The 27,973-nt window shown below is 42.3% G+C and overlaps 1 protein-coding gene across 1 annotated transcript in view; it reads left to right on the top strand.

Moving 5' to 3' along the window:
- Nucleotides 1–27,973, top strand: part of lrrc7 (leucine rich repeat containing 7) — a gene marked incomplete at both ends in the record, with an annotated part of 119,054 nt that overhangs the window by 79,744 nt on the left and 11,337 nt on the right. The window contains 10 exons of the mRNA XM_080724821.1: nt 33–144; nt 2,642–2,864; nt 5,207–5,719; nt 8,749–8,979; nt 10,284–10,518; nt 11,627–11,983; nt 19,028–19,273; nt 19,491–19,703; nt 22,142–22,309; nt 25,737–25,853. Of these exons, the coding sequence (XP_080580947.1) occupies nt 33–144; nt 2,642–2,864; nt 5,207–5,719; nt 8,749–8,979; nt 10,284–10,518; nt 11,627–11,983; nt 19,028–19,273; nt 19,491–19,703; nt 22,142–22,309; nt 25,737–25,853 (2,415 nt within the window). The remainder of the gene's footprint in view (nt 1–32; nt 145–2,641; nt 2,865–5,206; nt 5,720–8,748; nt 8,980–10,283; nt 10,519–11,626; nt 11,984–19,027; nt 19,274–19,490; nt 19,704–22,141; nt 22,310–25,736; nt 25,854–27,973) is intronic.

Genomic DNA, 27,973 nt, shown 5'->3' with positions numbered 1-27,973 from the left:
TCTTAGTAGAATGTGTCTTTGTCTCTCCTCAGGACTCGATGGGTGGATCTCCTAATGACATCCGTATCTCTGACATGAGACCCACCCTGGTAGAGCCTCCCATGTACAAACCTAAAGTGGTGCTGCTGGGCAAAGAAAAGAAAGGTAAACAAAACAAAAAAGGACACTTCTGTCATGCTCTCCACACGTATAGAACCATACATATACAGTATATTACACTGGTATACATTCGCACACAGGTGAGCTACATTATAGGAAATATACTTGCTGTACAAAGAACAGCCAGGAAAACATGTGGGCACACACACACGCACGCACGCACGCACGCACGCACGCACGCACACACACACACACACACACACACACGCACGCGAACGTGTGCGCCGTGAGCTAATGTGGTATGATGTAAAGTGCTTGAGGCTTGTTGTAAAATTGTCCATTAATTAGTCATGGTGAAGAGACTATTAATGTCAGCACGCCACAGAGAGAGAGAGAGAGAGAGCAGGAATAACTTTTACTTCTCTAGCTGTTAGTCTGATATGTTCTACTGCAATTTAGCATTCAGGCTTTTATCAGCCGCTCTTAATCCAGAGCGACTGACAGTAAGCAAGGTAAATAAAGGTAATAGGCTACAACAAATGCATAGAGATAGTAATCTAGGATCATACAGTAAGTAAACCATTAGACTGCAAGGTCATCAAGGCTATGTTAAGTGCTAAGGGCTAATGTGGAGTCTGAAGAGGTCTTCAGATTACGTCGGAAAAAATTGGGAGTGATTCTGCAGTTCTAACTGAAATGGGGAGTTTGTTCCACAGTTTGGGAACCAGAGAAAGAGTCTGGGACGCGTGGGAGCGTTTTCCCGGATATTTTAGGGAAGGTTCTGACAGCTTCCCTGTGTTAGCTGATCTGAGTGAGCAGGCGGGGTTGTAGGGTTGGACCAGGCTTTGAAGATATGGGGGTGCCATAATGTACCTTTGGTTGCTTAGTTTGTAGACGTTTTGTACTCTGTGTGGGCAGTAACTGGGAGCTAATGGAGGGTGTGGAGAAGGGGGGAGCATGGGAACATTTTGGCTGGTTGAAAACCAAGCATGCTGTGGCATTCAGATATGATATTTGGGCCATGTCATAGCACCTTTAAGTGCACATGCTGGAGGCCAGTAAGGAGTGAGTTACAGTAGCCCTCACCCACCATTCCATTTGTTAAGAAACTGCTTAAAACTTCTTCATCTTACTTAACTTCAGGATACCAATAGCTCAAACCTATACCAGTTTGAAATCAGATTCCACCATCTCAATCAGGGATAGAAATAAGCACATTACTGTATCCTACTAGTCATCAGGGCAGTGGAGAGATTATTAATTGACAACATGGTATTAGAATGGGGTTCAACTTGAGAAAGGTACAATGAGAAAGGTATGCTCCGCAGAGAGCAGCTCTCCACCAGCCATTGCTTTTAAAACAAGCCTGCAAGTTAATGTTACACAGTTAGTTTGTGTATATCTATGTATCTCTGAGGAATTGTCTAACTGCTGTAAAAAAAGAAAAAAAAGGAAAAAAGAAAGAAAAAGAAAAGTGCAGAGCTTAATTCTAAACTGAAGGTAGAGTCAATGACATCAACAACTGCATACTCGGACCTGAATTATAGCTGATAGAAGCACCTCCATATGAAAGGGGACATCACAGGCCTGTCCAATTTGTCTGCCATAATGTATTCAGAAAAATAATACATAACATTGATGAGTTGGAGAAATATTATGTTAAAATAACATCATATTTAGAATAGTTAGAAGGAGTGTCTTTCTTGGCCTACTGGTATTCTGCAAAAAACGGTGCTGATTGGTTCATAGGTTTGTGGGGTTAGCTCCCAACAGACAGACAGACAGTCAACTATATCTGTAGGCTATATTATATTTTTATTGTAGATTTAATTTTCTTCATTATATCTAGAACAATCGGTGGAAGGCAACAAGTCCAATTTTGCTGCATTTTTTGTATATGAGTAAGTCACTGTTTTACCCAGTTAGAATCGTGCAAATTCACCTGACCCGACACGAAAAAGGTCAAAAATTTCGCCCAAGGTAAAGTTGTCACCTTTTTCACCTTGGGGCTGTTTGCATGTCTGTAATACATACAGTTAAAGTGATAACCAGATTTATAAAAGTCTCACGCTTATTTGAATAGTTTCTAACCAGGTGCACGGTCTAGAAATGTATTTTACAGTCATAGGGATTACTAGCACTCGTGGAAATGTCCTTCAGGCACTTTTATATAGTTGGCACCGGCAGCATACAAAACAATGTACGTGTTTTGACACAAAGCCTCCCTCAGCTTTAAAAATGTGTAACATTAGATTGCAGCTACCTGGTAATGCACGCTAGACAAGCAGACTATGACAGCCTACTGTAGATAATAACAAACATAAAAACCCCGCTCCTGTGTTCTTCTCATTTGACTTTCAAGTCCTTAGAGGCAGTAGGTAGAGATAATTGTGGGGGCTTCATGTAGAGATAATTGTTTGAGATTGAGTTCGAAAGGGCATCAAAAGCCAAATCAGGTTCTTCTCTCCCTCTCCCTCTCCCTCTCCCTCTCCCTCTCCCTCCCTCTCTCTCTCTCCCTCTCTCCCTCTCTCTCTCACTCCAGAGTCTACTGATGAAGAGGTGGATAAGCTCCATTGTTTGAACCACAGTGGCTCTTCAGCTACCTATTCAGACTACTCGCCTTCACAAGGCTCCTCTGGCTCCTCCAACCCGTCGGCCAACGCACATTCACAACACACGCTCTCACACACGCACACGCACTCACACACGCCTGCTCTGCCGGCCCCCATTAAGGACCAGGCCCCACAAACACACTGGACCAACAGGTACGCTCACGCGCACGCACGCACGCACGCACGCACGCACGCACGCACGCACGCACGCACGCACACACACACACACACACACACATTCTAGTTTTATCTCCGTCCCTCACTCTACCCCCCCCCCCCCATTCTCTCCAACCGTCCATCATCTCTTCTGTTATCTCTCCCTCAATCCCTCCCTCCATCTCTCCATCTCCTCTCTTTATCATCCTAGCATCTATCTACCCTCCTCTCTCTCCTCTTCCTCCCTTCATCACTCTGTCTCTCTCTCATCTATCTGTCAGCTGAGTCAAGGTCAGTGAGACTCATTAGAATGCTGCAGAGTTCTCCACAGTATACTCTCTCTCTCTCTCTCTCTCTCTCTCTCTCTCTCTCTCTCTCTCTGGCCTTCGTTTTTTCTCTCTTCTACTGCATATAATATATCACTCCCTCTGCCCCTCAGCTCTCTAAAGGTCTTTGCACACTGCTGCGTTTTTCGGGCCGAATATCGGAGTGAATTTCGTAGCACACAAATAAAAAAAATCAACCTCACGTTATGTCAGTCACGTTTGCACACCGCTGCCCGTTTCGCGCACCACTCGGTCCGTTGCTCTCTCTATCTCTCTCTCTCTCTCCTTGCCCTGAAAAACGCATTTCGCAACAAAAACGCAGCAGTGTGCAAAGACCTTTACTCTTCATCCCCTTTCTGTCTCTCTGCCTCTGTCTCTCTATCTCTGTCTGTCTGTCTGTCTGTCTGTCTGTCTGTCTGTCTGTCTGTCTGTCTGTCTGTCTGTCTCTCTCTCTCTCTCTCTCTCTCTCTATCTCTCTCTCTCTCTCTCTCTCTCTCTCTCTCTCTCTCTCTCTCTCTTTCTCTCCATGCAGAGCTAAAGTACCAAAAGTAGAAATTACACATTATGCAGAATGTCCCATTTCACAATGTATGGCAATCTTTTGAAAATAGCAGCTCTGCAAGCTCTCAATGCGTCCCATCTCGACACATGTGAGCTTGTAGATTGGCTATTTTCAAATGGCAAAAATTTATATAGGGCTGAAGTGGTTAATGTATGTTTTGTAAAAAATAATCAAAGTTTTCAAATAAGTGTAGTGGAGTAGAAGTAAAAAGTACTCCAGTAAAGTAAAAACATGGTACAGTACTTGAGTAAATGTACTTAGTTACTTTACACCAGTGGATGATAGCACTGTGATTTGGAATCCAGGCAGAAGACTTTGCTGGGTGCTCCTGTCATCAGGAGCACTGCTAGCTGGTTGGCTTTGCTGTCTCTAGCGTCACACATTCATACATTTTCACAGTTGTGTTGATTAATCTCAGAGGGTAATTGCAAAAATGTAAAAGTTGACTGCTAAATCACAACACAGGCTAAAGGAATTATTCAAATTTAAATTTGAGTGTTAGCTCATCCTCAGCGTCCCTCTATATATTGTCACTGTCGGGCAGAAAACTTGTATCTCCAAGTTTCAAATTTGACCGTTTTTTCGTAAAGCAAAGCCCTGCTTCATCACACAAGACTGTCGCACGGGACTAGCGAAAATAGCAGATCTACAACGCCTCGTGGTGCGAGGCGTTGTGTGCTTGTAGATCAGCTATTTTCACTAGTTTAGATCATTTTTAAAATGATAAATACAAAATTAACGGTTCTGGACATACAACGTTTTCACCCGACAAGGACGATATACTGTATATCTATAGTTTGGATGGGAGGCTGAGTTTCACTTCAGTTCCACGCAGAAAGGTCTGTGTAGCAAGAGAGGAGAGAGGTTGTCGAATATTACATTTCCTACCCAAGTGTCTCTTAAAGGTAATACTGTTTGTAAAGTGGTTGCTTCTTAGACTACAAAACTGATGCTCAGTCTAGCAGAGTGAGAGAGGTAAACAAAGTCCTTTTATTTCCTGTTCATAACCACTTCAAATCTCTTCGCTGAAAATAGACGATTTTTAAGCACAGTGCGTCACAACGCAACTCTTTTTGAGCTTGTAGATCGTCTATTTTCACTGAATGATCACCCCCAGAATAGAATAGGGTTCTATGTGGGGCGCCCGCTGGCCTACTGGTCCAGGTGCATACTACTTAGCCATTGCCACATAGGCATGGATGCCTGGTGGCGTCGCCGGTTCGATTTCCGATCCGGACGACTTTGCCGCGAGCCACTCCCCATCTCTCCCCCCATTTCCTGTCAGTAAACTGTCCTATCAATAAAGGCATAAAAGCCCCAAAAACAAATCTTAAAAAAACATTAAAACAAAACAATGAATAGGGTTCTATGTGTGGTAATAGTGTGGTAGTTATCATAACATAATTATTGTAAAGTATGTTGTTTATGTTATATATTTTGTACGTTTATAGATTGGCCCAGTCGTTCCCTAAGCCCATCGACTCTAAGCCCCTGCTGTCTCAGAGGGAAACCCCGCCATCAGGAACTCTACAGCAGCGCGGGGACCGACGGCCACTCAGCGAGCCATTTGATTGGTCCGAGGTCCCTCATTATGACAACACTGGCTTTGAAGCTGAAGAATCTCCCCTGGAGACGCCCATTACTGGCTCTAGCCAGGGAAATCCACCGCTGGGCTCGAAACCCCGCAGCCAATCACAACAACATGGGCGTCGTCCACTGCTTAGGCAGGAGCGAATCGTAGGAGTCCCTCTGGAGCTGGACACCAATACACTCCCCTTCCATGGCAATCAGCGCTCCACCCCTGAAAATGAAACCACTGCCTCTGGCCAGCCCACTAATCAGAACCCCTGGCAGAACTGGACTCGAACCCCCAGTCCGTTTGAGGACAGAACCGCCTTCCCCTCCAAGCTGGACCTGACGCCCGCGTCTAGCCCCAACCCAGACCGCAAGGAGCTGGAAGCGAGGTAACCCAATGGCAGTGGTGGAAAAAGTACTAAAATGTTTTACTTAAACTCAATAGAAAAATTTTCATTTTGGGGGTGAACTACTCCTTTAAGTAACAGCATCAATACTGCAATATACAATACTCTGTTAGGGTGTGTAGCAACTCATAATGTAATAACGGCTCATAATGTAATAAGGGCTCATAATGTAATAAAAGAAATGTAATAAAAACTCATAATGTAATAATCAGCTCATAATGTAATAAAAAAACGAGCGCATAACGTAATAACAGATTTTTCAATAATGTAATAATGTAATAATGTGTTACATTAACACACTTTCTAAGCCGGGCCGTACTTGTCCGGACCACCCAGTGCGCCGCTCGAACTTTCCCGTACTTTCCCGTAATTTATGAAATTAATTATAATTTTAAAAAAAATACAGTCGCCGGTCGTGCTCTGTCTCTTTAAGAGAGCTCCTGAGACGTGATTGCGTCAGAGACGCGATGACGTCATCTGCTAGGGAGCAACTGGTGTCCACGGGCCACCATTACGTGCCCTTGTATTGTGTATGCTGCCAGTTGGCCAGCAGGTCTCCTCATCATTTTCGATCAGACGACAGACGAAATCAAGGCTTCGGAATGAGTGGATTGCATTGGATTAGATCGAGGTGCGTGCACAGAAGACGGATTGTATTTTCGGGTGCTGTTTATTATCGCTGTTTCCCCCGTATCGCTCCATGTTAATGACCGGAGAAGAACTGCCTACAGCGCCATGAAAAAAGGTTGGCCAACCAAAAAAACTCTTTCATGCATGGTTTGCTGGCTTGCACGGAGTGATCTGAGCGTGTTGTTATGATTTCGTGCTTTGCTTTTTTAAATTATGTTTATAAATAAATAGCAGATTCCACGGCAGTACCTCTGTTCAGGGGTTTCTGGCGGGGCTTGGAAAGGGTTAAGAACCTCCACATAGGAGGCTCATAATGTAATAAAACTTCATAATGTAATAATGTATTTTTTATTACGTTATGAGCTGATTATTACATTATGAGCTTTTATTACATTTTAATTATTACATTATGCGCTTGTTTTTTATTACATTATGAGCTGATTATTACATTATGAGTTTTTATTACATTCTTTTATTACATTATGAGCTGTTTATGGGCAGATCTATGTAAGCAGGTTTCAGAACGGGCTGTCTGATTTTAGGTCCGATTGTGTGCTGAGTGGGGGTTGGGGAGGGGTGGGCAGGCCTGAGAAGGAGGCAGGAGGAGCTGGGAGAGGGTTGGGGAGGGGTGGGCAGGCCTGCTGAGCAGGAGGTGGGGAGGAGTGTGAGGCCAAAACTGGTTCAATAGCGCAGTCCTCCCACTCAGGACAAGGTGGTACTGCAGCTGAAAATGCTCTGAAAGCCAGGCAGAAATGACAGGGGCTCTGGTAATTTAGCCTCAAACCTTTTGAAAAAAGTTTTTTTTGGGACACAATGTTATATTATTTTTAAATTATTACGTTATTTTTAAAAGCATGGTGTAGAACCATTAACTGTACAAAGAGCATCCACAATGTTCAACGTACAGTTCGTGATTGTATCGACACTGAGTGTTGATGCAACATCGATAATATCCCCATGTGGTCAGTCTGACGACAGTCTGCCATTGCTAGTTCTGGGCCACTTTGCCGAAGGTCATGGGGACCATTGTGTAAGCCTTGATGGACCAGTCACACACTTGATTCAAAGAGTCCAGGAAGCAGAGGAGAGCGCACCACTTCCATCTGGCCCTCACTCTCGCCCTAAGTCTGGCCCTCACTCTGGCCCTGACCCGGTACCTCACTGTGGCCCTGACCCAGTACCTCACCTAGTGACCTTGGCCCTGACCTGTACCTCACTCTGGTCCTAAGTCTGGACAGATCGAAGTGGTGCGCTCTCCTCTGCTTCCTGGACTCTTTGAACTAAGTGTGTGTTATCGATGTTGCATCAACACCCAGTGTCGATACAATCACGAACTGTACGTTGAACATTGTGGATATTCGTTGTACAGTTAAATGATAGCCATAGGTTTTCATTTGCTGCATGTTTAGCAGATAGTTTCTCCATTCTTCATCAACAAAGTTGGCAGGGTGTGTAGCAACCAATAATGTAATAACGGCTCATTATGTAATAAAAGCTCATAATGTATTAAGAAATGTAATAAAAACTTGTAATGTAATAATCAGCTCATAATGTAATACAAAACAAGCGCATAATGTAATAATTAAAATGTAATAAAAGCTCATAATGTAATAATCAGCTCAAAACTTAATAAAAAATACATTATTACATTATGAAGTTTTATTACATTATGAGCCTCCTATGTGGAGGTTCTTAATGTAACACATTATTACATTATTACATTATTGAAAAATCTGTTATTACGTTATGCGCTCGTTTTTTTATTACATTATGAGCTGATTATTACATTATGAGTTTTTATTACATTTTTTTTATTACATTATGAGCCCTTATTACATTATGAGCCCTTATTACATTATGAGTTGCTACAGGGTGCCCTCAAACCAAAATACCTAGAGTGGAATCCGCCAATGCATTTCAATGAGAATGGAGCGTTTTTTTGCCAGTAGAGGATTTCTGCAAAAAAAACGCTCCATTCTCATTGAAATGCATTGGCGGATTCCACTCTAGGTATTTTGGTGTGAGGGCAGGGCACCCTTACAAGTAAAAGTCTGGATTTCAATATGTACTTGAGTAAAAGTATGAAAGTGTTAGCATCAAAATGTACTTAAAATACCAAAAGTAAAAGTACTTCACACAACTGCCCAATGGAAGACAACCCTGGAATATTGCTGTCTCAGCACCATGAGGCTGCTCCACCTCTACGTATTCTGTCTCCTAGAATGCACATGCTTCTTCAACCCTTCTTTTCGTACACCATCACAGTGTTGCTGTGATGGTGTTTGACCCCTCCTTGTCCGCAATGTTAGTAGTATTATTATGTTGCTTGAACCCCCCCCTGGTTTCATGTCCCTGTTATTGTCCCTGTTTTCTGTTTCAAGGCGGGAACAACAAGGGGCAGGACCTTTGCCCGGCGGCAACTGGAGTTACCACAACAACCAGGCGGAGCAGAACAGGAAGGAGCAGCTGGGTGTCGGTGGGCCCAACAAGGTCACGGTGGTCATGAGTAAGAGCTCGGAGCGCCTGTCCCCCATGATGAAGGAGATGAGGTCCAAGTTCAAGAAGTCCCAAAGCATCGACGAGATTGACATGGGGTCCTACAAGGTCTACAGGTTAATTTACCGAATGTCTGTCCGCCGTCCGTCTGCATGCTGACATCACTGATACTTAACAGTGCCCATGCTGACATCACTGATACTTAACAGTGCCCATGCTGACATCACTGATACTTAACAGTGCCCATGCTGACATCACTGATACTTAACAGTGCCCATGCTGACATCACTGATACTTAACAGTGCCCATGCTGACATCACTGATACTTAACAGTGCCCATGCTGACATCACTGATACTTAACAGTGCCCATGCTGACATCACTGATACTAAACAGTGCCCAAAGCTGATATACCCGCATGCTGAAACAGTGACCAAATTTAGAGATCACCGACATCACTTATACGTCTTCAATCCAACTATCCTACAAGCCAATACTTTCACCTGAGTGCACTAGTAAGACGCCTCAGGGCGACATGCGACCTCGCCCTTTGCCATCTGGCCAGTGATATATATCGGACCAGTTACCCATATATGGAGACCCCTGCATGATAGTCAACAATGTTATGTCAAAACATGCACATATATGGGCATTACAAAATATGGCAATTCCCAGATACAGTATGTCCTTATTAATAGTGATGACATTGGTACAGGGATCTCCATATATGGGCATAAAACGTATGTTAATTAGTAAAGCCAAGCAGGGCCTTGGCAAGTTAGGGCCTGGGTTTGATGCCTGGGGATCTCCATATATGGACATAAGGGAGTAAAGGGCATCATCTGGGAATGCCCATACTGTATATGGACATTTTATTTATTTTATCCTTTATTATATATCCATATACATATATGGACTTACTATTAATGTTGATGACATTAGAAATCTCCATATATGGCATAAAAGGATTTGTTTCTGGGAATGCCCATATATGGACTTTTTATTTTATTTTATCCTTTATTAATAATAATATGTATCCATATACATACAATATATTTTATGCCCATACATGGAGATCCCTGAACCAGCCACACAGATATGGGTGTCTTGGCCATCTGGCCAATGATATATATCAATGACATAGGGATCTTCATATGGGCATAAAAGGGATTCTGGGGAATACCCATATATGGACTTTTACATAGGTGATGTCACCTGTGATTTCACCTGTGATGTCACAGTGACAAGGGAACCAACCCATAGACTGTAAAAATGTGTACTGACGCAGACAGACAGACGGAGACAAGCTGCGACATTTCTCATGGTAAACTGCGACCTTCGGTGCAACAACACAACCAAGGGCAAGGACTATGTGCTGATTTTATTATGACTGCTTGCATTTATTTGTACCTTTCTCCCAGCATCCCGATGGACAGCTACAATTCATCCATGGAGCAGCAGACCAGTTTGGACCGCTCGGATCTGCCTGGTTGCCTAGAACAGACCAGCATGGCCCGCTCCCAGTCTGCCCCCATGTTAGACGATGACCTGGGCTTCCCAGGGAACCAAACCAGCAACCAGAACCAGCTGGTACAGAGCCAAAAACCTGCCATTCCACATAAAGCCTACCACTTTGACCATAACTACAATCCCCAGGTTAATAGTTTTGTCCTGTTTTCGAGGGGAGGACGGAGGGGAGTCAGAACAGGATGGGGGACATAGGGGCCTTTTCCACCGGCAAAGAACCGGTTCCAGAACCAGTGCCGGTTCAACTTTCTTGGAACCGTGGTTCGTTCTTGTAAACCGGCTTGCGTTTCCACCAGATTGAACCATGATTGAACCAGAGGAACCAAGGATTTTGTGGTTCCCGTTCGGATCCAACTTTTACGGTTCGGAACCAACTCCGGTTCTCTGTGGAAAAGCTCACCTCTGGTTCATCCCATAGGTGGGAGAAAGAACCAGAACCGGTTCTTTGCCGGTGGAAAAGGCCCCATAGAGAGAGAGAGAGAGAGTGGATGGAAGGAAGGAGGGAAGCAGGAAGAGAGCAAGAGACGAGGAGAATGACACAAAAAGAAGGGATGGATGGAAAGAGGGATGGAATGACTGAGAAATACTATGTTTTAAAGTCAATTAAAAATATAGTTTGATGGGTAAAGTTAATGGAATTTAACTCGGTAAGTAAAAGTATGTAAAACAGAAATCACAGTTGCCTGGTGTACATTAGGGCATTAACGAAAAAGTCGACAAGTCGACTCAGACGACTTCATTACACAAGTCGACTCCCACCAGAGAAAGTCAAAAGTCGAAGTTGAAAAAAAAACCTTTCTATTGTTAAAATAGCAGATCTAGATGCTCACAAGTGAGCATGTAGATCGGCTATTTTCACAATTTCTGCCTCTATATATTTGACAATTTGGACAATGTTTAATTTGCCATTTTAGAGGTATTAAAAAGTCCTTAAATTGGCTTTAGAAATGTGAAGATACCCTAGTCTATACACTTAAACTCTATGTTGGTTTGTTTACAGTTGAGTGAGAAAACAATGTTTCACATTAAGTTAATCATCCGGGGAAAATAATTGGGGGGTCGCGGGTGATGTGATGGCGTCATCAAACAATAAAGTCGACTTCAACTCAACTTTTTACTGAGTCGAGTCGACTTGCCAAAATCACAAGTCGTGAATGCCCTTGTGTACATGCTATAACAGTGACACGAGAAAGCTTTCAGAGCTTTGAAATAACCGATAAACATTCTAACCCTTCAGGTGACCATGGATCGTCGGGCGCCACCTCCTTTCCCCAACACACCGGAGTACGTCAACCAATCAGGGAAGGCCTTAGAGTACGTCAACCAGCCTGGGAAGACTTTACCCAAGGACCTGGTGAGCCCTCGGTACCGCGGGTATCCGCCACTGGAGATGTTTTCTTTCCCTCAGCCACCGAACCATCAGGATGGCCCGCCCAGCCAGTCACAGCAGCCCCACCCCATCCCATCCCAGCGGTCCAGACCAGGGTTTTTGAGGAGAGCGGACTCGTTGGTGAGTTCCACGGAGCTAGCGCTGTTCCGCAGAGTCCATGAAGCCCAGCAGGAGGCACTGCAGGAAGCACAGTACCGAAAGCAGGTAGGGATCTGCTGTTTGTATGCTGTTTGTATGCTGTGTGTGTGTGTGTGTGTGTGTGTGTGTGTGTGTGTGTGTGTGTGTGTGTGTGTGTGTGTGTGTGTGTGTGTGTGTGTGTGTGTGTGTGTGTGTGTGTGTGTGTGCGAGCTTGCGTGCGTGCGTGCGTGCGCGTGCGTGCGTGCGTGCGTGCGCATGCAACCAAAACTAACAAGCTTCCAATTTACATTCTTGAACACTTAAAGGTTACATACTGTATATATATATGACATATATATATGTTTTTTAAATGTATAATAAAATTTAAAACTGTGTAAAAAGTTAACCTTATGCAAGAGAGGTGTTATAAAAATGCGACATCTAGTGGCTTACTGCTGTTGTTCCTTAAAGCAGAATTCCGGTCTAAATGGCTTTTCTTACTTGTTAATTTATCTCCCAAAAACTCGTCCAGATGTTATTTTATCGAAATAAGCATCATTGTCCATTTTGCGACCCGACCACAGCTTAAAACGGGAGCCGTGGGGCTTATGCAAATCCGCTTATTCCATCGCCCCTTCATACACACACTAATAGACGACTTAACAACAATATACTCTAGGCTTACGTCATTGTTGAGATTCTGCCGTAACGGTACTCACGTTCTAAATCTCGTCTCGCGAGACTTCCGAATCGTATTGAATTCAATTGGAATCGGAAGTCTCGCGATACGAGATATCGAACTTTCCCCACGGCTCCTGTTTTGAGCTGTGGTCGGGTCGCCAAAATGGTCAATAATGCTTATTTTGATAAAATAACATCTGGACGAGTTTTTTTGGAGACAAATTATCAACTAAACAAGGTAAGAAAGCCATTTAAACCGGAATTCTCCTTTAACGATTTTCGTACGAATGATGACGTTAAATAGGAGAGTGACGGAACCAAGATGGCGTCGGAGTAGTCAGACGTGTGTGGAACCACTCTCTTAGATTTTCAACAATATCTCCCTAAAATGACTCGATAATTACTACACACTCGAAGGAATAAATTAATGGGAGAAGGAGATTAACCAAGGGCCAAGAAAAACCAACGGAGGTGTGCCTGAACAACTTTAAAACACGACTTTAAGACTGATTAGTGTAACGGCGGCAGCCGCACGGCGTCTTCTCTGTGTGGAACAATGGAGTCCAACGCTGAAATCCTAAAAGCGATTGCCGGGTTAAAAACTGAACTCGCGGGGTTTGATAGGGGCCTAAGACAAGAAATCAACCAACTTGGCCAAGAAATCAACGGCAGACTCGACAAAATAGGCTCAGATATACAGAGCCTCAATGTGCGCGTGGAAGAAGTGGAAACTCGAGTGGAGGGGATCGAGAGATGGGCGGAGGCGGTGACTGAGGAACTGTGTGCCAGCTTGGAGAGAGAAAGGGAGCTGCAGCTCATGTTAGATGACGGTAATCAAAGATCCCGTCGCTGCAATATTCGCATTTTCAATTGCGTTGAGGAGGGGTTAGCAGACCAAGCCATGCCTGTGTTTGTGGAGGCACTGTTGCGCGAGAAGCTGCAGCTACCAGAGACACTGGAGCTAAAAATTCAACGAGCGCACAGATCAAAGCCACAGCGTCCGCCCCCGAATAACGCACCAAGATCCATCATTGTCAATTTCAACAACAAAGGAACTTGTGCTGAAACTTGCTTGGGAACAATCCAAAAAGGAGAAGATCCAGCTGAATGACAAGACTCTGTACTTTGACCACGACTATTCCCCTGAAGTGATGAAGAAACGTAAGGCTTACCTTTGGATCAAAAAATCCTTAAAAACAAGCGGCACTCGTTTCCAAACACCGTATACAAGCATGAGAATTCATTGGGAGAATGGAGTCAAAACTTATGCTAGCGCAGAGGAGGCTGGCTTGGAGCTGAAGAGACGAGGCTACAATGTGGAGGAGGCGCCACCTGCTGTCGAGATCCGGGACGTCAGGATGGAGCTGAAACAACTACTGGGTTCTTGGCAGAGGACCCCAGATCGGCAGGAGGGAGATCGCCAGGGGAAGGAGAGCGAGGCGGCCCGGAGAGCGAAGGCAAGAGCAAAGGCCAAACTACAGAGCTTCCAAAGTGGACGAGCACACGACACCCCCAGAGAAGATTCCCAGCAGAAGGGTAAAAAATGACAATACAACATATAATGGGGTGGCTGCACTCCGAGGTTTATAGGTTATGGTTGTAAAGAGATTAATAATTTGGGCATTGGTTGAATCATAATTTTTTGGGTTGTGAGAGATGGTTTCATTAGCGTAGGTTTTTTACGTTTAGGGCCCTCTCTTAGCGATAGGATTTACCCTAGACCCACCAACGGGGTCAAGTAAGAGGCAGGAGATCCTCTTTACCTTTTGGAAGTTTTTCCTTTTTCTTTTCTCTCATTTCATCTTGTTTTTTCCTTTTATGTGTGTTTTTCCCAAGATGTATCTATGTTGTGTGTGTGTGGGGGAGTTTGACACTATAATACCATACAGATGCTGTGGTTTAAAGGATGGGGTCACGTAATCTAAAAATAGCTTCGTTAAATGTAAATGGTCTGAGTAACCCGATGAAGAGAAGTAGGGCCATAGCCAAAATGAAAAAAGATAAAATACAAGTTGTGTGTTTACAGGAGACACATATGTCAAAACAAGAGCATGAAACGTTGGAAAAAATTTGGGTTCAAAAATTCATATTTTAGTTCATGTAAAAATAGCAGAAGGAGAGGCGTTGCCATAATGTTATCTAACTCTATACATTTCGAGTTGATTAAAGAAAGGAGGGATAATGACGGTAGATATATAATAATTAAGGGTAGGATAGAAAATGTTTTGGTAACTTTTGTCAATGTGTACGCACCACCTGAGTGTGATAGGACTTTTTTCAAACAACTCTTTGATACAATTGTATCTGAAAGTGAGGGGATTCTGATATGTTGTGGAGACTTTAATACTATTCTAAATTATGATTGGGACACTACCAGTATAAACAAACAAAAATCTCGGAAGTCGAAAGACCTCAATATCCTGATCAAAGAACTGGGCCTGATTGATGTCTGGAGGGATTTTCATGCACAAGACAAAGAGTTCACTCACTATTCAGCTACATACAAAGTACATTCCCGTTTGGATCTCTTTCTTATGAATACTATAGACAGACACAGAGTTAGTGACTGCTCGATAGGAACAGCAGATATTTCAGATCATAATGTTATCTATCTAAACTTACACCTAAATAACAGGCCAAGGAACACAATATGGAGGCTGAACACGGGAATCCTGAATAATAAAACGGTAGTGGAAGAGATTAAGAAAGAAATCAGTGAATGTATAAATGAGAATATTAATGGGCAAGTTGATCCAACTATTTTGTGGGACACGGTTAAATCAGTGATGAGAGGAAAGTTAATATCTAGAACGGCATTTTCACAAAAGATGAGGAGATTGCATTATGATCAACTAGAGAAAAAATTGGATAAGCTAGAGAAACAATTACCACAAGACGAAAATAAAGAATTAATATTGAACCAGATCAAAGATGTAAGAAAGCAAATAGAAAGCATAATGAATGATGAAATTGAAAAGAAATTGAGGTTTACAAAACAAACGTTTTATGAATCAGGTCCAAAGGCAACAAGAGTTCTCGCAAGGCGACTTAGGACGCAACAAATCACAAATTCAATACACAAAATTAGAGAACCTTCAACAAACACATTAAAACATCAACCAGAAGAAATCCATAATATTTTTAAAGACTACTACGAGAATTTATATTCACAGCCTGAGGAGGAAGATGAGGGAAAAATACAACACTTTTTGTCAGAATTGGATCTCCCCTCAATAGGCAAGGTGCAAAATGCCTCGCTAATTGCTACTATTACAGAGGATGAGTTAGACAGTGCCATAAGCCGGCTGAAAACGAACAAGAGTCCGGGAAGCGACGGCTATCCAAATGAATGGTATAAAAAGTTTAAGGAAGAGCTGTCCCCGATCCTATTAAAATCATTCAATTGGACACTAAAAGAGGCTGTGGCCCCACCTTCTTGGAAGGAGGCAATAATCTCAATAATTCCAAAAGAAGGGAAGGATAAGGAGCTATGTGAGTCCTACCGTCCCATATCAGTTCTAAATGTGGACTACAAACTATTTACGTCTATAATTACTAATAGACTAGGGCCATACTTAATTGATCTTCTGTCAGAAGACCAAGCAGGGTTTGTGCTTGGACGCCAGACGCAGGATAACATCAGGCGCACTCTACATATCATAGAGCATATAAACAACCACAATATAAATGCTGCACTGTTCAGTTGGGATGCGAGGCAGGCTTATGATAACGTGTCTTGGAGGTTCTTATATGAAGTATTAGAAAGATTGGGGTTTGACGTCCAATTTATAAAGTGCATTAAGGCATTGTATACGGACCCTATAGCCAGAATAAAGATTAATGGACATCTGACGAACAGTTTTAAGCTGTTCAAAGGGACTCGCCAAGGCTGCTGCTTAAGCCCCGCCCTCTTTGCGATGTTCATAGAGCCACTCGCTCAAGCTATTAGAGAAAATGAGGAGTTGATAGGGATCACTATTGCAGGAGATGAACATAAAATCGGACTTGTCGCGGATGATTTAATCACATACCTCCAGAATCCAAATAGAACACTTCCCAAATTAATGAAGATCATGGAAGAATATGGAGGGATGTCTGGGTATAAATTGAATGTATCAAAAACGCAGGTCTTACCGCTCAACTACGTACCAAACAAAGAAATTAGATCCAAATTTAAGCTCAACTGGAAAGCTAAATCAATAAAATATTTGGGCATATTAATCACCCAGGAGGCTGACAGACTCTATGAAACAAATTACAATATAATAAATGAAAAAATAAAGAGGGACGTGGCAAAATGGTCAACATTAATATTAGACTTTAGTTCAAGAATTGAGGCGGTTAAAATGAACCTTCTACCAAGACTGCTGTATCTTTTCTTGTCACTCCCGGTTAAGATACCAGAGACACAGTTTTTAGCTTGGAATAGGTTGATTTCACGGTTCATCTGGGCGGGAGCTCGACCCAGAGTGAGACTCAAGACTCTCCAACTGGACAAGGGAAATGGGGGACTAGCGTTGCCAAATCTTAAAGAATACTATTATGCGGCACAATTGAGATACATAGTATATTGGTGCTGCCCTACGTATATAGCTCGGTGGAAGGACATTGAGGTGGGTCGGGCTCTCCCCCAAGCCTGTTTAAGTGGAAAGGAATACAAGGGTAACAACTCTATTGTAAAGGAGACACTGGGAGTATGGCACGAGGTGGTTAAAAAATACAAAATGTCAGGTGATAATAAACTTCTGATATGGCCATCTCAGACATCAAAATTCAAACCTGGTGAGCTTGATAAGACCTATGAAAGATGGAGGGATAACGGAATGACAGCTGTATGTACACTTATAAAGGGACAACACTTCAAATCTTTTGAACAACTTAAGAGGGAGTTTGGTTTAGAAAATGGCGATTTATTCAGATACCTGCAGCTAAGGCATTTCTATGATACAGAAATTAAAAAATACCTATCAGCTGAGGGTAATGAAGTAATCCAGGTATTAACGAGCGCATATAAACAAACACCCTCAAGGATTGTTTCTAAACTGTATAGAGGATTGCAGAGTCAGCATGGAGGAAATACACTGTATATAAAATTGAAGTGGGAATCTGAACTTAATGTTGAACTGTCTGAGAGTGATTGGCATTCCATTTGTGAAACACAACAGTCCTCAACTAGCTCTAAAGGTTGGAGGGAATTCGGGTGGAAAAATGTGTTACGCTTTTTTATTACACCAAAAATCAAAAGTAAACAATTAGGAATGCCGCAATATTGTTGGAGACAATGTGGCCACTTGAATGCCGATCACTCACATATATTTTGGTCATGTAAGAAAATACAGACATTCTGGGACAGTGTTCTAAGTATATTGGAGAAAATCATGGGTTATAAGATCATTAAGGACCCCACGGTATTATATCTTGGCCTGATACCCGAAGACACAGTTGGAGAAGAGGACATTCACCTGTTTAAAATCCTGGCACTGGCGGCTAAAAAAGCAATCACAAGAAGGTGGCTGAAGGCCCCTCCTAGTGAGGAACATTGGTTGGACATTGTGGAAGAAATCAGCCTCATGGAAAAAATTACGTATAACCTGAGGACCAAAGCAGAGACTTACGAAAAGCGATGGGAAAAATGGTATTTGTATAAGAGTGAATAGTGTCCCCCCCCCCCCCCCCCCCCCCCCCCGTGTTGTTGTTGCTTTCGTTTTGTTTTTGTTTTTTTTGTTATTGTTTGTTCATGTCCCTTTCAGGTTTTTGCTGAATGTGGTTTCCTGCTTGGCAGTTTGTTGTTCGAAATAAATAAAAAGTTAAAAAAAAAAAAAAAAAAAAAATAGGAGAGTGACAGGTGGGGAGTTTGACTGGAGCGGTACACCTGTCAAATCAGCTCTTTGTGAACTCACACATGGTATTGTTTGAGCTTTTGTATGGAACTGAACTTTTCATTTCCCTACAGCAGTGGTTCTCAACCTGTGGGTGGGGACCCCCAGGGGGGTCCCCAAATTATTTTGGGGGCGTCCCCAGGTGATTAACTTAATGTGCAACATTGTTTTCTCACTCAACAGTAAACAAACCAACATAAAGTTTAAGTGTATAGAGTATCTGCACATTTCTAGTGACAATTTAAGGATTTTTAATACCTCTAAAATGACAAATTAAACCTTGGCAAAATCGTCTAATATTAGAGGCAGAAATTTTGAAAATAGCCAATCTACATGCTCACGTTGCGAGGCGTTGTGAGCATGTAGATCTGCTATTTTCACAATAGAACGGTGTAGAGCGGTGTTATACAAAATGTGAAGCCTCAACTAAATTAGTAGTGCTCATCAGGGTGGGGGGTCCCCAGTTAAAATATGATTGTTTTGGGGGTCGCGGCCTGAAAAGTTTGAGAACCACTGCCCTACAGGACTGACTGTTGGTAAGATAACCAGAATGTTTGCCCATATCCCTCAGGCTGACCCCCCAATGTATGGACGCTCCCTGGCATACTCCACCCTACTGGATCACTCTGCCCTCTCCAACATGGCTGACAGCCAAAGCCAGCTGCTGCACAACAAGAGGAATGGTCGTTACGACGACGACTACCCCACCTACCAGGAGCAGAAGAGACCGATGATTGGTTACCCTACCAAGAGTCTGACTCAGCGGCGCCCCCTATCTGCTAGGAGCTATAGTACGGAGACCTACGGGGCATCTCAGGTAAATATCTGTATATATCCCTATGTCGGTGTGTCTGTCTTGTCTATTTGTTTGCTTGTTCCAAATTATCTGAAATTATAGAAACAGAAATCTGCAGAGCATCTGTAGTGGAGAGCGGTCTACATTTGATTTAATATTAGACTTAACACATGAGGATTTTGCATGAGAGCCAAAGTCTTATTTCTGTTAGAATAATCTACAAAATCTTTGGCATTAGGCCCGTCCGGTCTCGGCTCGTCCCACCATGGCTGCCCTGCTGGAGAGGATGCCCCCTGACTATACCCTAGCAACCTGCCCAGAGAAACCAAACGAAGAAGCCGTCAAAATAAGGCAAATCATGGCCCAGAAACCCGACGACATCACCTCCAAGATGCCTGCCGACTGGAGGCAGCAGCTGCTCAGGCACATAGAAGCCAAGCGGCTGGACAGGGTACGTCCAAGTAGAACAGACACACCAAAGAGGAAACAAACAGGATTGGCAGAAAGGGGCCACGTCTTTGACACTGGAGGTTGAAAAACAATTGCTATTAAAGATAACACCAAACACTGCGCTGGGATTGGCTATCGTGTAATACATGCCAGCGCTGACAGGCAGAGCTGAGTAGTAGTACCTCCAGATAGGGATGCAAATTAGCCTCAGCCTCTACTTAAGGTAACTCCCAGGGGAGTCACAAGGGGGGGAGTTACTAGGGCCCAAGGTGGAGGGGCCTAATACTTTAGCTATTGAAAAATAGCAGATATACAAGCTCACAGCGAGCTTGTAGATCTGCTATTTTTGAAAAGTCGTGAAAATGTGTGCAAATCTTTGAATATATGTATTTTTTAAGCAAACATTTGTAACTCAAATTTTGATTCTGGGGGGTCCCTGGAACTAAATATTTTGTGATGGGGGTCCGTGGCCAAATACATATCATTTTGGGGGTCCTTCACATGAAAAGGTTTGATCACCACTGGCATAGAAACATAGGGATTACATTTTTTTTAAAGAATTTGAAATATTCAAAGACTTGCACAAATGTTCACGACTTTTCAAAAATAGCAGATCTACAAGCTTGCAGCGTGGCACTCGGTGCCACGCTGTGAGCTTGTATATCTGCGATTTTTCAATAGTTAAAGCACAAAATAGTGCGTTCCCAGTCTAAATGGGCTAAACCCCTTCCCCCTCCGCAGTGAATCCTTGTACCCAGGGCCCAGAATTTGGCGCGACACCCCTGGTAAGACCAGTCGCTGCGTATAGAATTCTATTTGTGCAGCACACGCAGCCATACACAGTCATTCTGAAGCACTCCCTGTCTATTTATGTGTGAGTCTGTGTCGTGAGGTCCACCAGGTGTGTGTCTGGCTGCATGCGTGTCCTCCCCACACTATCCCAGTATCCCCCTGTCAGCTTGATCCACTCCCGCTAATCTGGATATGTGTCAGTGGAGTCACACCCACGTTGAATACAGCGGCAAAACATTTAATACCATTGTAACGCATGGTTTGGCGCTGTATTCAGTCTCAGTCATTTTTCTAATAAGTAAGGCCATGCAGTAGGGGTTACATGATAATTGGTATAAATCAAGTTAGTTGGTATAAATCTGCCGTGTCTTGCCCCTTGTTTGGAGAAACTCATTGGAACAAAATTTTATGTTTCAAAATTAAAATGTAATGTTTTACATTAGAATGATTTCCCTTGATTATAAGATGTAAATACATTCCAAGGTTTTATTTAATTACTCACAACAAAGTGCTTTTGCTAATTTTGATCTTAATGCAAGATCTTAATCTTGCAAGTTATGTTAAAATTCTGTGACACTCAGTTTGACATCCGTTGGACCTCCTACTCTGTCCCACGCGTCCATCCAACATTTCTAAAATGTCAGACGTTGCTGTTGACCTTTAGACACTTTGCACTGTGGGATGGACAGAGATTTGAAATGAGTCGGCATCCGTCTCGGACCATTCTGTATATAGTAGTCGGTTAATAATAATAATCACATTGATATTACGGTGACCATTTTGGGTTTTTGCTATTGTTTGTTGAAGCCTGTTATCTGCTTCATTAATCGTGTGTTATCAATCATCTATTAATATCATTTGTATTCTAATATGATGATTAATAATGTGAAAATGAACTGAGCTAAAGTAAGGATGACACACCTCCAATTGTTGCCAGTTTGATCCAATGTGTTTGTGTGTGTGTGTATGTGTGTGCGTGTGTGTGTGTGTGTGTGTGTGTGTGTGTGTGTGTGTGTGTGTGTGTGCGTGGGTGTGCGTAGGGCTGTCACAATTATTACATAATCGTCTAATTGTGATTATTTGACATTATCGCAATTATTTTGTCATAATCGTCAGAATCGTGAATGTTGAAACATTTCCGAAATAGTGGAAATAGCAGATCAACAAGCTCACAACGCGTCGCATCACGACGCGTTGTGAGCTTGTAGATCGGCTATTTCCACTATCAAAGTTATTTTTTAAGTAGTAAGTTGTCAAATATGTCAGTAATTTCTTTGTATATTTAGGTTATGTGTCATATCTACCATGTACAACTTCAAAGCCTAAAAGCCAAACAGAAATGTAATTATCAACGACAAAAACACAATTAAATCGTTAATCGCCAATTATTTGAGTGACAATTAATCGTCATGTAAAATGTCATATCGTGACAGCCCTAGGTGTGCGCGTGCGTGTGTGTGTGTATGGATCACCAGCTAACATTTTTTGTGCTTTCAGTAACCCAACACTGTTGTTGTAATTGTTGTTGTTAATGTTGTTTATTGATGTCTTTGTCGTAATGTTCGTGGAGCTCACAGTGTGTTGTCGCCACATGTGTAAGCTCCACCCACGTTCACCCATGTCATGTGATGTGTCTCCTCCAATCAGAGTGGTGTCCTAAAGCACAACACGCTCACGCTGGGCATGCTCTGTCAGGGCGGGGGGCACGGCCAGGGGCGCAGCGGCACTTTGAACTTTAACTTTTACAATAACGCTAAGCATGAGCCCCCTGCTGGCCACTGGCTGCCACTACCTCCACCGCCGTCTGCTAATGCTGTGAGTATCACGCTAGTAACCCTGGACCTAGGGCTGGGCCATTTGACTTCAAATCATTGTCATCATTATTTCTAATTTCTGCCTCGATTATGATGAACAAACGATTATTTAAAAAAACATATATATATATATATATATATATATATATATATATATGAAAATAGCAGATCTATATAAGCTCACAAAGTTTGTAGATCAGCTATTTTTTCTATTTGTGTACACCACCATTGTACAACAAAGGATTATACAGGGTTAAGTTATCGATTTAGTCGATGATTAAAAAATGATTCAACATTTTTCTTGTCGATTCATTGATATATAAACTTCCGATTTTTCGAGTTGTTGTCGGTTATTGATTCTAAATATCTGTTTTCGATATATGTTCAGTTAATTGCCCAGCCCTAACTGAATCCCTGGTGCTTTTGTCATTACTGTAGAGAGACAGTTAAAGGAGCTATAGTCAACTTTGGATGCTAAAATAAAAATAATGTTTAGAAAATATTTTATAAAAAAATAAGCTTTATATATGTGTTTCTATTCAAAAATGACCACAAAAAGCGTAAAATAATGATAAAATAATCATTTTGGCCGTTGTCAGACCGACACTTAATAAAAATAATGTTTAGAAAATATTTTATAAAAAAATAAGCTTCATATATGTGTTTCTATTCAAAAATGACCACAAAAAGCGTAAAATAATGATAAAATAATCATTTTGGCCGTTGTCAGACCGACACTTTGTTTACATTCTAGTCTATAGACTAGGATGTAAACAAAGTGTCGGCCCTACAATGAAAAAGTTGACTATAGCTCCTTTAACTCCCACTAGAGTAGACACTGGTTTTATACAAAGCTCTTGCTTGCCTCTTGCTTGCCACTGGTTGTGATTATTTCCTACACACGTTCGGTGTGTAATATAATATCAGAATAAATCAAGCATCAGTATTATTACCACTATAAATAGGTCATTATCACAACATCCTTTACTTTCTGAATCTCCTGCTGCAAGTTCTGTACTGTAAGTTCAAAGACAGTACACCGCTTTCTAAACTGACATTTTATATTAATTTAATTAAATTGGGGTCACCGTGGCTTGTGTGGCTGAAGTTATACACGAGTTGCAGCCTTGGACTATAAACAAAACAATAGATTATATAATGATATAAAAATAATTATATAGCTGACTGTCATAAAGGGTTTGGTTGATTTATGTATTTATTATCATTAATAATATGTGTACGTGTAGGACTTACACACCATTTAAGGTATTCTAAATCTTGAGTTGGTATTAGAATCATTTACAGAAGAAGGCTTCCTTGTACATACATCTGCTGCAGCAGCATACATTCATGTGAGGTGTAATATGTGTTCTCTGTCACTGTTTGACTTGTTTACATGTCCATATGGTGAAACTGATCACACAGCACTTCTTGTTGTCGCTGCCTACGTCGTCTCGTATGTCATTGTGCTCAGCTTTGAATTCCTCAAGATGAAATTCAAACCGTAGTGGTTTGTTTAGGTTGTGTTAGCCTAGCCGTTAGCCACCAGCAGTGTACTGTATGTAGGCCAGGGGTTCCCATACCTTTTTGTCTCAGGGCACCCCATGAATATGTTTTTAATCCGAGGCACCCCTACATTATAATTTTCACTCCCAGCACCGTATATTTATAGCATATTGTCGTTGTCGGGCGAAAACCTTGTACGACCAAAACCGTTTCATTTTGTATTTATCATCTAAAAATGTACTAAACTAGTGAAAACAGCAGATCTACAAGCACACAACGCCTCGCATCGCGAGGCATTGTGTGCTTGTAGATCGGCTGTTTTCACTAGTCTTGTGCGACAGTCTTGTATGATGAAGCAGGGCTTTGCTTTACCAAAAGACGTACACATTTGAAACTTGGAGATGCAAGGTTTCTGCCTGACAGTGACGATATTTTAGTGATTATGGAAAAGTTGAGATAATAGTAAATAATTTTTTCAAGTGTCCAAATAAATTCCAAATATCAAATTATCTTGCGGCACCCCTGGACTGCCGTCACGTCACCCCAGGGTGCCCCGTCACCCACTTTGAAAACCCCTGCTATAGGCTCATTAGGCTGCATTCCTGGTGGACAGATGAGTCATGAGAGGAGAAGATCACTTGCATCGGAGGCAGACACAGGTTTAGTCTCAGTTAGAGATGAAAAAAGAAGACATTAAAAACTATTGAATATTTAAGAAAGGTTTTTGGTTTGGGGATTGTTCTGGTTCCCGGTTGTATTCCTTTTGTAGTCAGAGCAGTATTGACCAATCACAGTTGAGCAGGCTTTGGTGACTCAAAGATAGCATACAGGTAAACAGTCCAGTCCAAGTACAATCTTGACTCGAAAGCTGCCTGTAAGCCATCGCTATCTTATTATTATTATTTTTTTTTTAAATCTGCTTTCATATTCAGATATCGAATTATTTATAGAGAACACCCGAAATGTAATCTGTATCTAAAACAAGTTGGTGAACAATAACCAATTAATGCACTTAATGCACCGTAGTGGAAGTTTAGGCCCTGGATATCCAATGACGACGGAAGCCCAGTAACATTGTCCCCCTCCCTTGTCCCCAGAGGTTAAATCGTCTTCAGACTGCTGGTTGGGTTTCTGGCATTGATAAGCTACTGTACAGTATGATCTAGATTCTAGAGAGAAAACTAGTTGCAGCGTATGTATCTGATTATCCAACCTTGTGCCTTCTTCAGTTGACCCAGTGTCCCTATGTTCCGTCTGCTTGATGACGTGAAACGATGCGTTTGATTGACGTCATTGTTTTGTTAGGTCAACATTTCACAGAGAAATTCACTTTTTGTTTCTTACTATGTTATTGATTTCACGTCAGAACAATGGAATTTAGTTAGAGAGAATCTGTGAAGGTTCATCCCTTGACATCAGGTAGACTTATAATCCCTGTCCTAAATTTCAAGCCTTGCCCACTGATATGCTGGCTGGCACTCGATGGAAGCGTGCGTCTATAGATATTGCGTATAAATCAAATACATCGAACCTATTACCATCATTAGGCCTACAAAAGTAGGAAAATTACCCATTTGTTTGTAGGTTAAATCAGTAGCCCCAATAGAATGCATTGCATGCATTTGCAGTTTGTGGGCTTCGTAGTTTGTAGTTCCAAAAGGAAAACAAGATAATTTGACTTCCAACATTGTGTTCAAATGGGATGGCCTACACCCACCCCTCTGCCCCCCACACACACCAATCAGTTCGAAGGTTGATACATAACATGTGGTGTTTATTCTACAATCAGTGATAAACTGACAATAGTGTCTGTCTCTTCCCCTTTACTTTCCTCTTTTCCTTGCTCCTCCCCTTTCTCTGCATCCTTTATCATCCTCTCTACATCCTCTCTCTCTCTCTCTTTCCCCTCCGCCCCTCAACAGACCCCCTCTCAGCAAGGTGCTATGATGGAAAATGACCAGGAGGGGGGGCCAGCAGGTAATCAGTGGGTTCCCTACTCCCTGGGCAGGAGGGACGTCCCCCCTGACATCCTCAAGAAGGTTGGTCCCTCGTCTCAATGTCTTAACCCTGGATATGGCTCTCTTGTGCCTTCTTGAGGGAGGCTGTGTGTGTGTGTGTGTGTGTGTGTGTGTGTGTGTGTGTGTGTGTGTGTGTGTGTGTGTGTGTGTGTGTGTGTGTGTGTGTGTGTGTGTGTGTGTGTGTGTGTGTGTGTGTGTGCATGCATGGTTGTTTATGTGTCTACGTGCACAAGCACATACCACATACAGTGTAATGGTTACCTTTCTCAGTCTAGGTTGTCTTGTGCTGTCTTTTGCTATGGCAAGAACATAGCAAAACAAAGAGAATAAATTAGGCATTTCATCTACAGTACACAATACATCTCAAAAACGAACAATGGAATTTATGATGACAATGATACCATTGCAGGGCGCCCTGGTGAATACATATGGATATCCTTACTGCAGCTGAAACGATGTGTTCGAGTCTCATCATCATCATTTATTTCAACTTGGAGTACAGTTGAGGGCCAGGCCCTCATTTTCAATGTATCCAAGATGGCCTAGTTTGACCTGATGCTCATTACGGCATGTCATCTCCCTCTCTCTCCTGCCTTCCCTGTCTCTATCTGAAATAAAGCACAAAATGATGACGATAAAATAAAATAAAAGTCTGAAGCTCATCTGGCCAGGTATCCCAGAGACTGGGAGCATACTGACTGAAGACAGCTTAGCAGTTATTAGTCTTGTCATACTGTGTAACTAACAGACCACTGAGATGGCTCATAAGAAGTTCATACAGTATGTCAGAGATGTAACTTGTAGCAGCATGTTCTTGTAACAAAAATAAAAAATAAACCATCTAGCATAAAGTTTAATTTGACAAATTAAATATCTTGTCCATAGACAAGACGGACCAATATTTGTCTGGGTGTGATATTAGCCTTCTTTTATGGCATGCATATATAAAAAAAGCTTTCCTGACTGCATTGTTTTTAAACAGCCTTACAATCGGAATAAAACACATAGGCATTCCTCTATTATTTGCTCTTAGCGGGGCAGATAAATGCATTTTTGCACTAAAATACTTCAGAAGTGGAAAGAAACCTAAAACTTTTCACAAGTACTCCTTAGGGGTTGTTCCTATGATAAAACACATTAGACACTGAAAAATCAAAATGGCTGCCATGTTTCCAAGATGGCTGCCTCTGAACAGTACGCCAGCCAGTTAATGTCCGATTTTCATAATATTAGAGTTGTTTTGTAGGTTTTAAAACATCCTGAGTTCATTTATTACACTTTTAAAGCAGCCAGAATAACCTTTCTGACTTTTGGTTGGGGTCTTTCCTCACCTGGGACCCCCCAAACAGACCCCTGAGCCTATCTCAGTAATCGCATTGCTCCTGCTCCAGAGCAATGTTAAATTAGATCATAACTGAAGCATTAAAGTTGTTGTAACTGGGCTCTGAAAGCAAAAATGAGTAGTAGCAAATACCCAGGGGTCTTCCACAGGGGGTCCGGGACCCCTAGGGGGTCCTCAGAGTTACTACAGGGGGCCTGCCGAATCTTGATGGGGAAGTTCTTTTCTTTTTTTTAACTGTTTTTATTAGTATTCTCAGTATTATTTATTACATTTTTGTGTTAGACAGTTCACAGGTGTTACTGCAGGGATTGCAATAATTAAGGTATTGCAACTTCTCACTTTGGGCGCGCAGTCTAACATGTCCATTTATTGCGCTGCACTCACACTGACAACACAACACACACACACCTCTTTGTTATCGTCACCCCAAAACCCGCACCCTATCCTCTTAAAGAGCTCACGGTCAATTGTACCCAAAGAAATTCACTACTATACATGTCCTCCCTTGGCTCCCTAATAGTGTTGACAGTTTCCACTATAGCATTTGCAGGGAGGAGAGTGCAAGGCAGGTTATTGTTTGAGCAGCTGCACCGTCCCTTGTAACCTGCTTTGCAGCCACATTTGATGAGCTCAAGTACTGCCTTTGCAGCAGGGAGGGCAAGAAACCTGACTGGACATACCCTCCACTCTCTGAATTCCATCTATTTTTTTTTTTCAATTGATGGAAGCTCAGGGCAATTTGTCAGGTATGACAAAGTAGGCATCATAATAGGATACCTTCATCAAGGGACATGATTTT

This window comes from Nannobrachium achirus, assembly GCF_963921795.1.
Source record: "Nannobrachium achirus genome assembly, chromosome: 1".
Classification (NCBI taxonomy): domain Eukaryota; kingdom Metazoa; phylum Chordata; class Actinopteri; order Myctophiformes; family Myctophidae; genus Nannobrachium; species Nannobrachium achirus.
The sequence above is the reverse complement of the archived record's forward strand: the minus strand, read 5'-3'. Positions and strand labels throughout refer to the sequence as shown.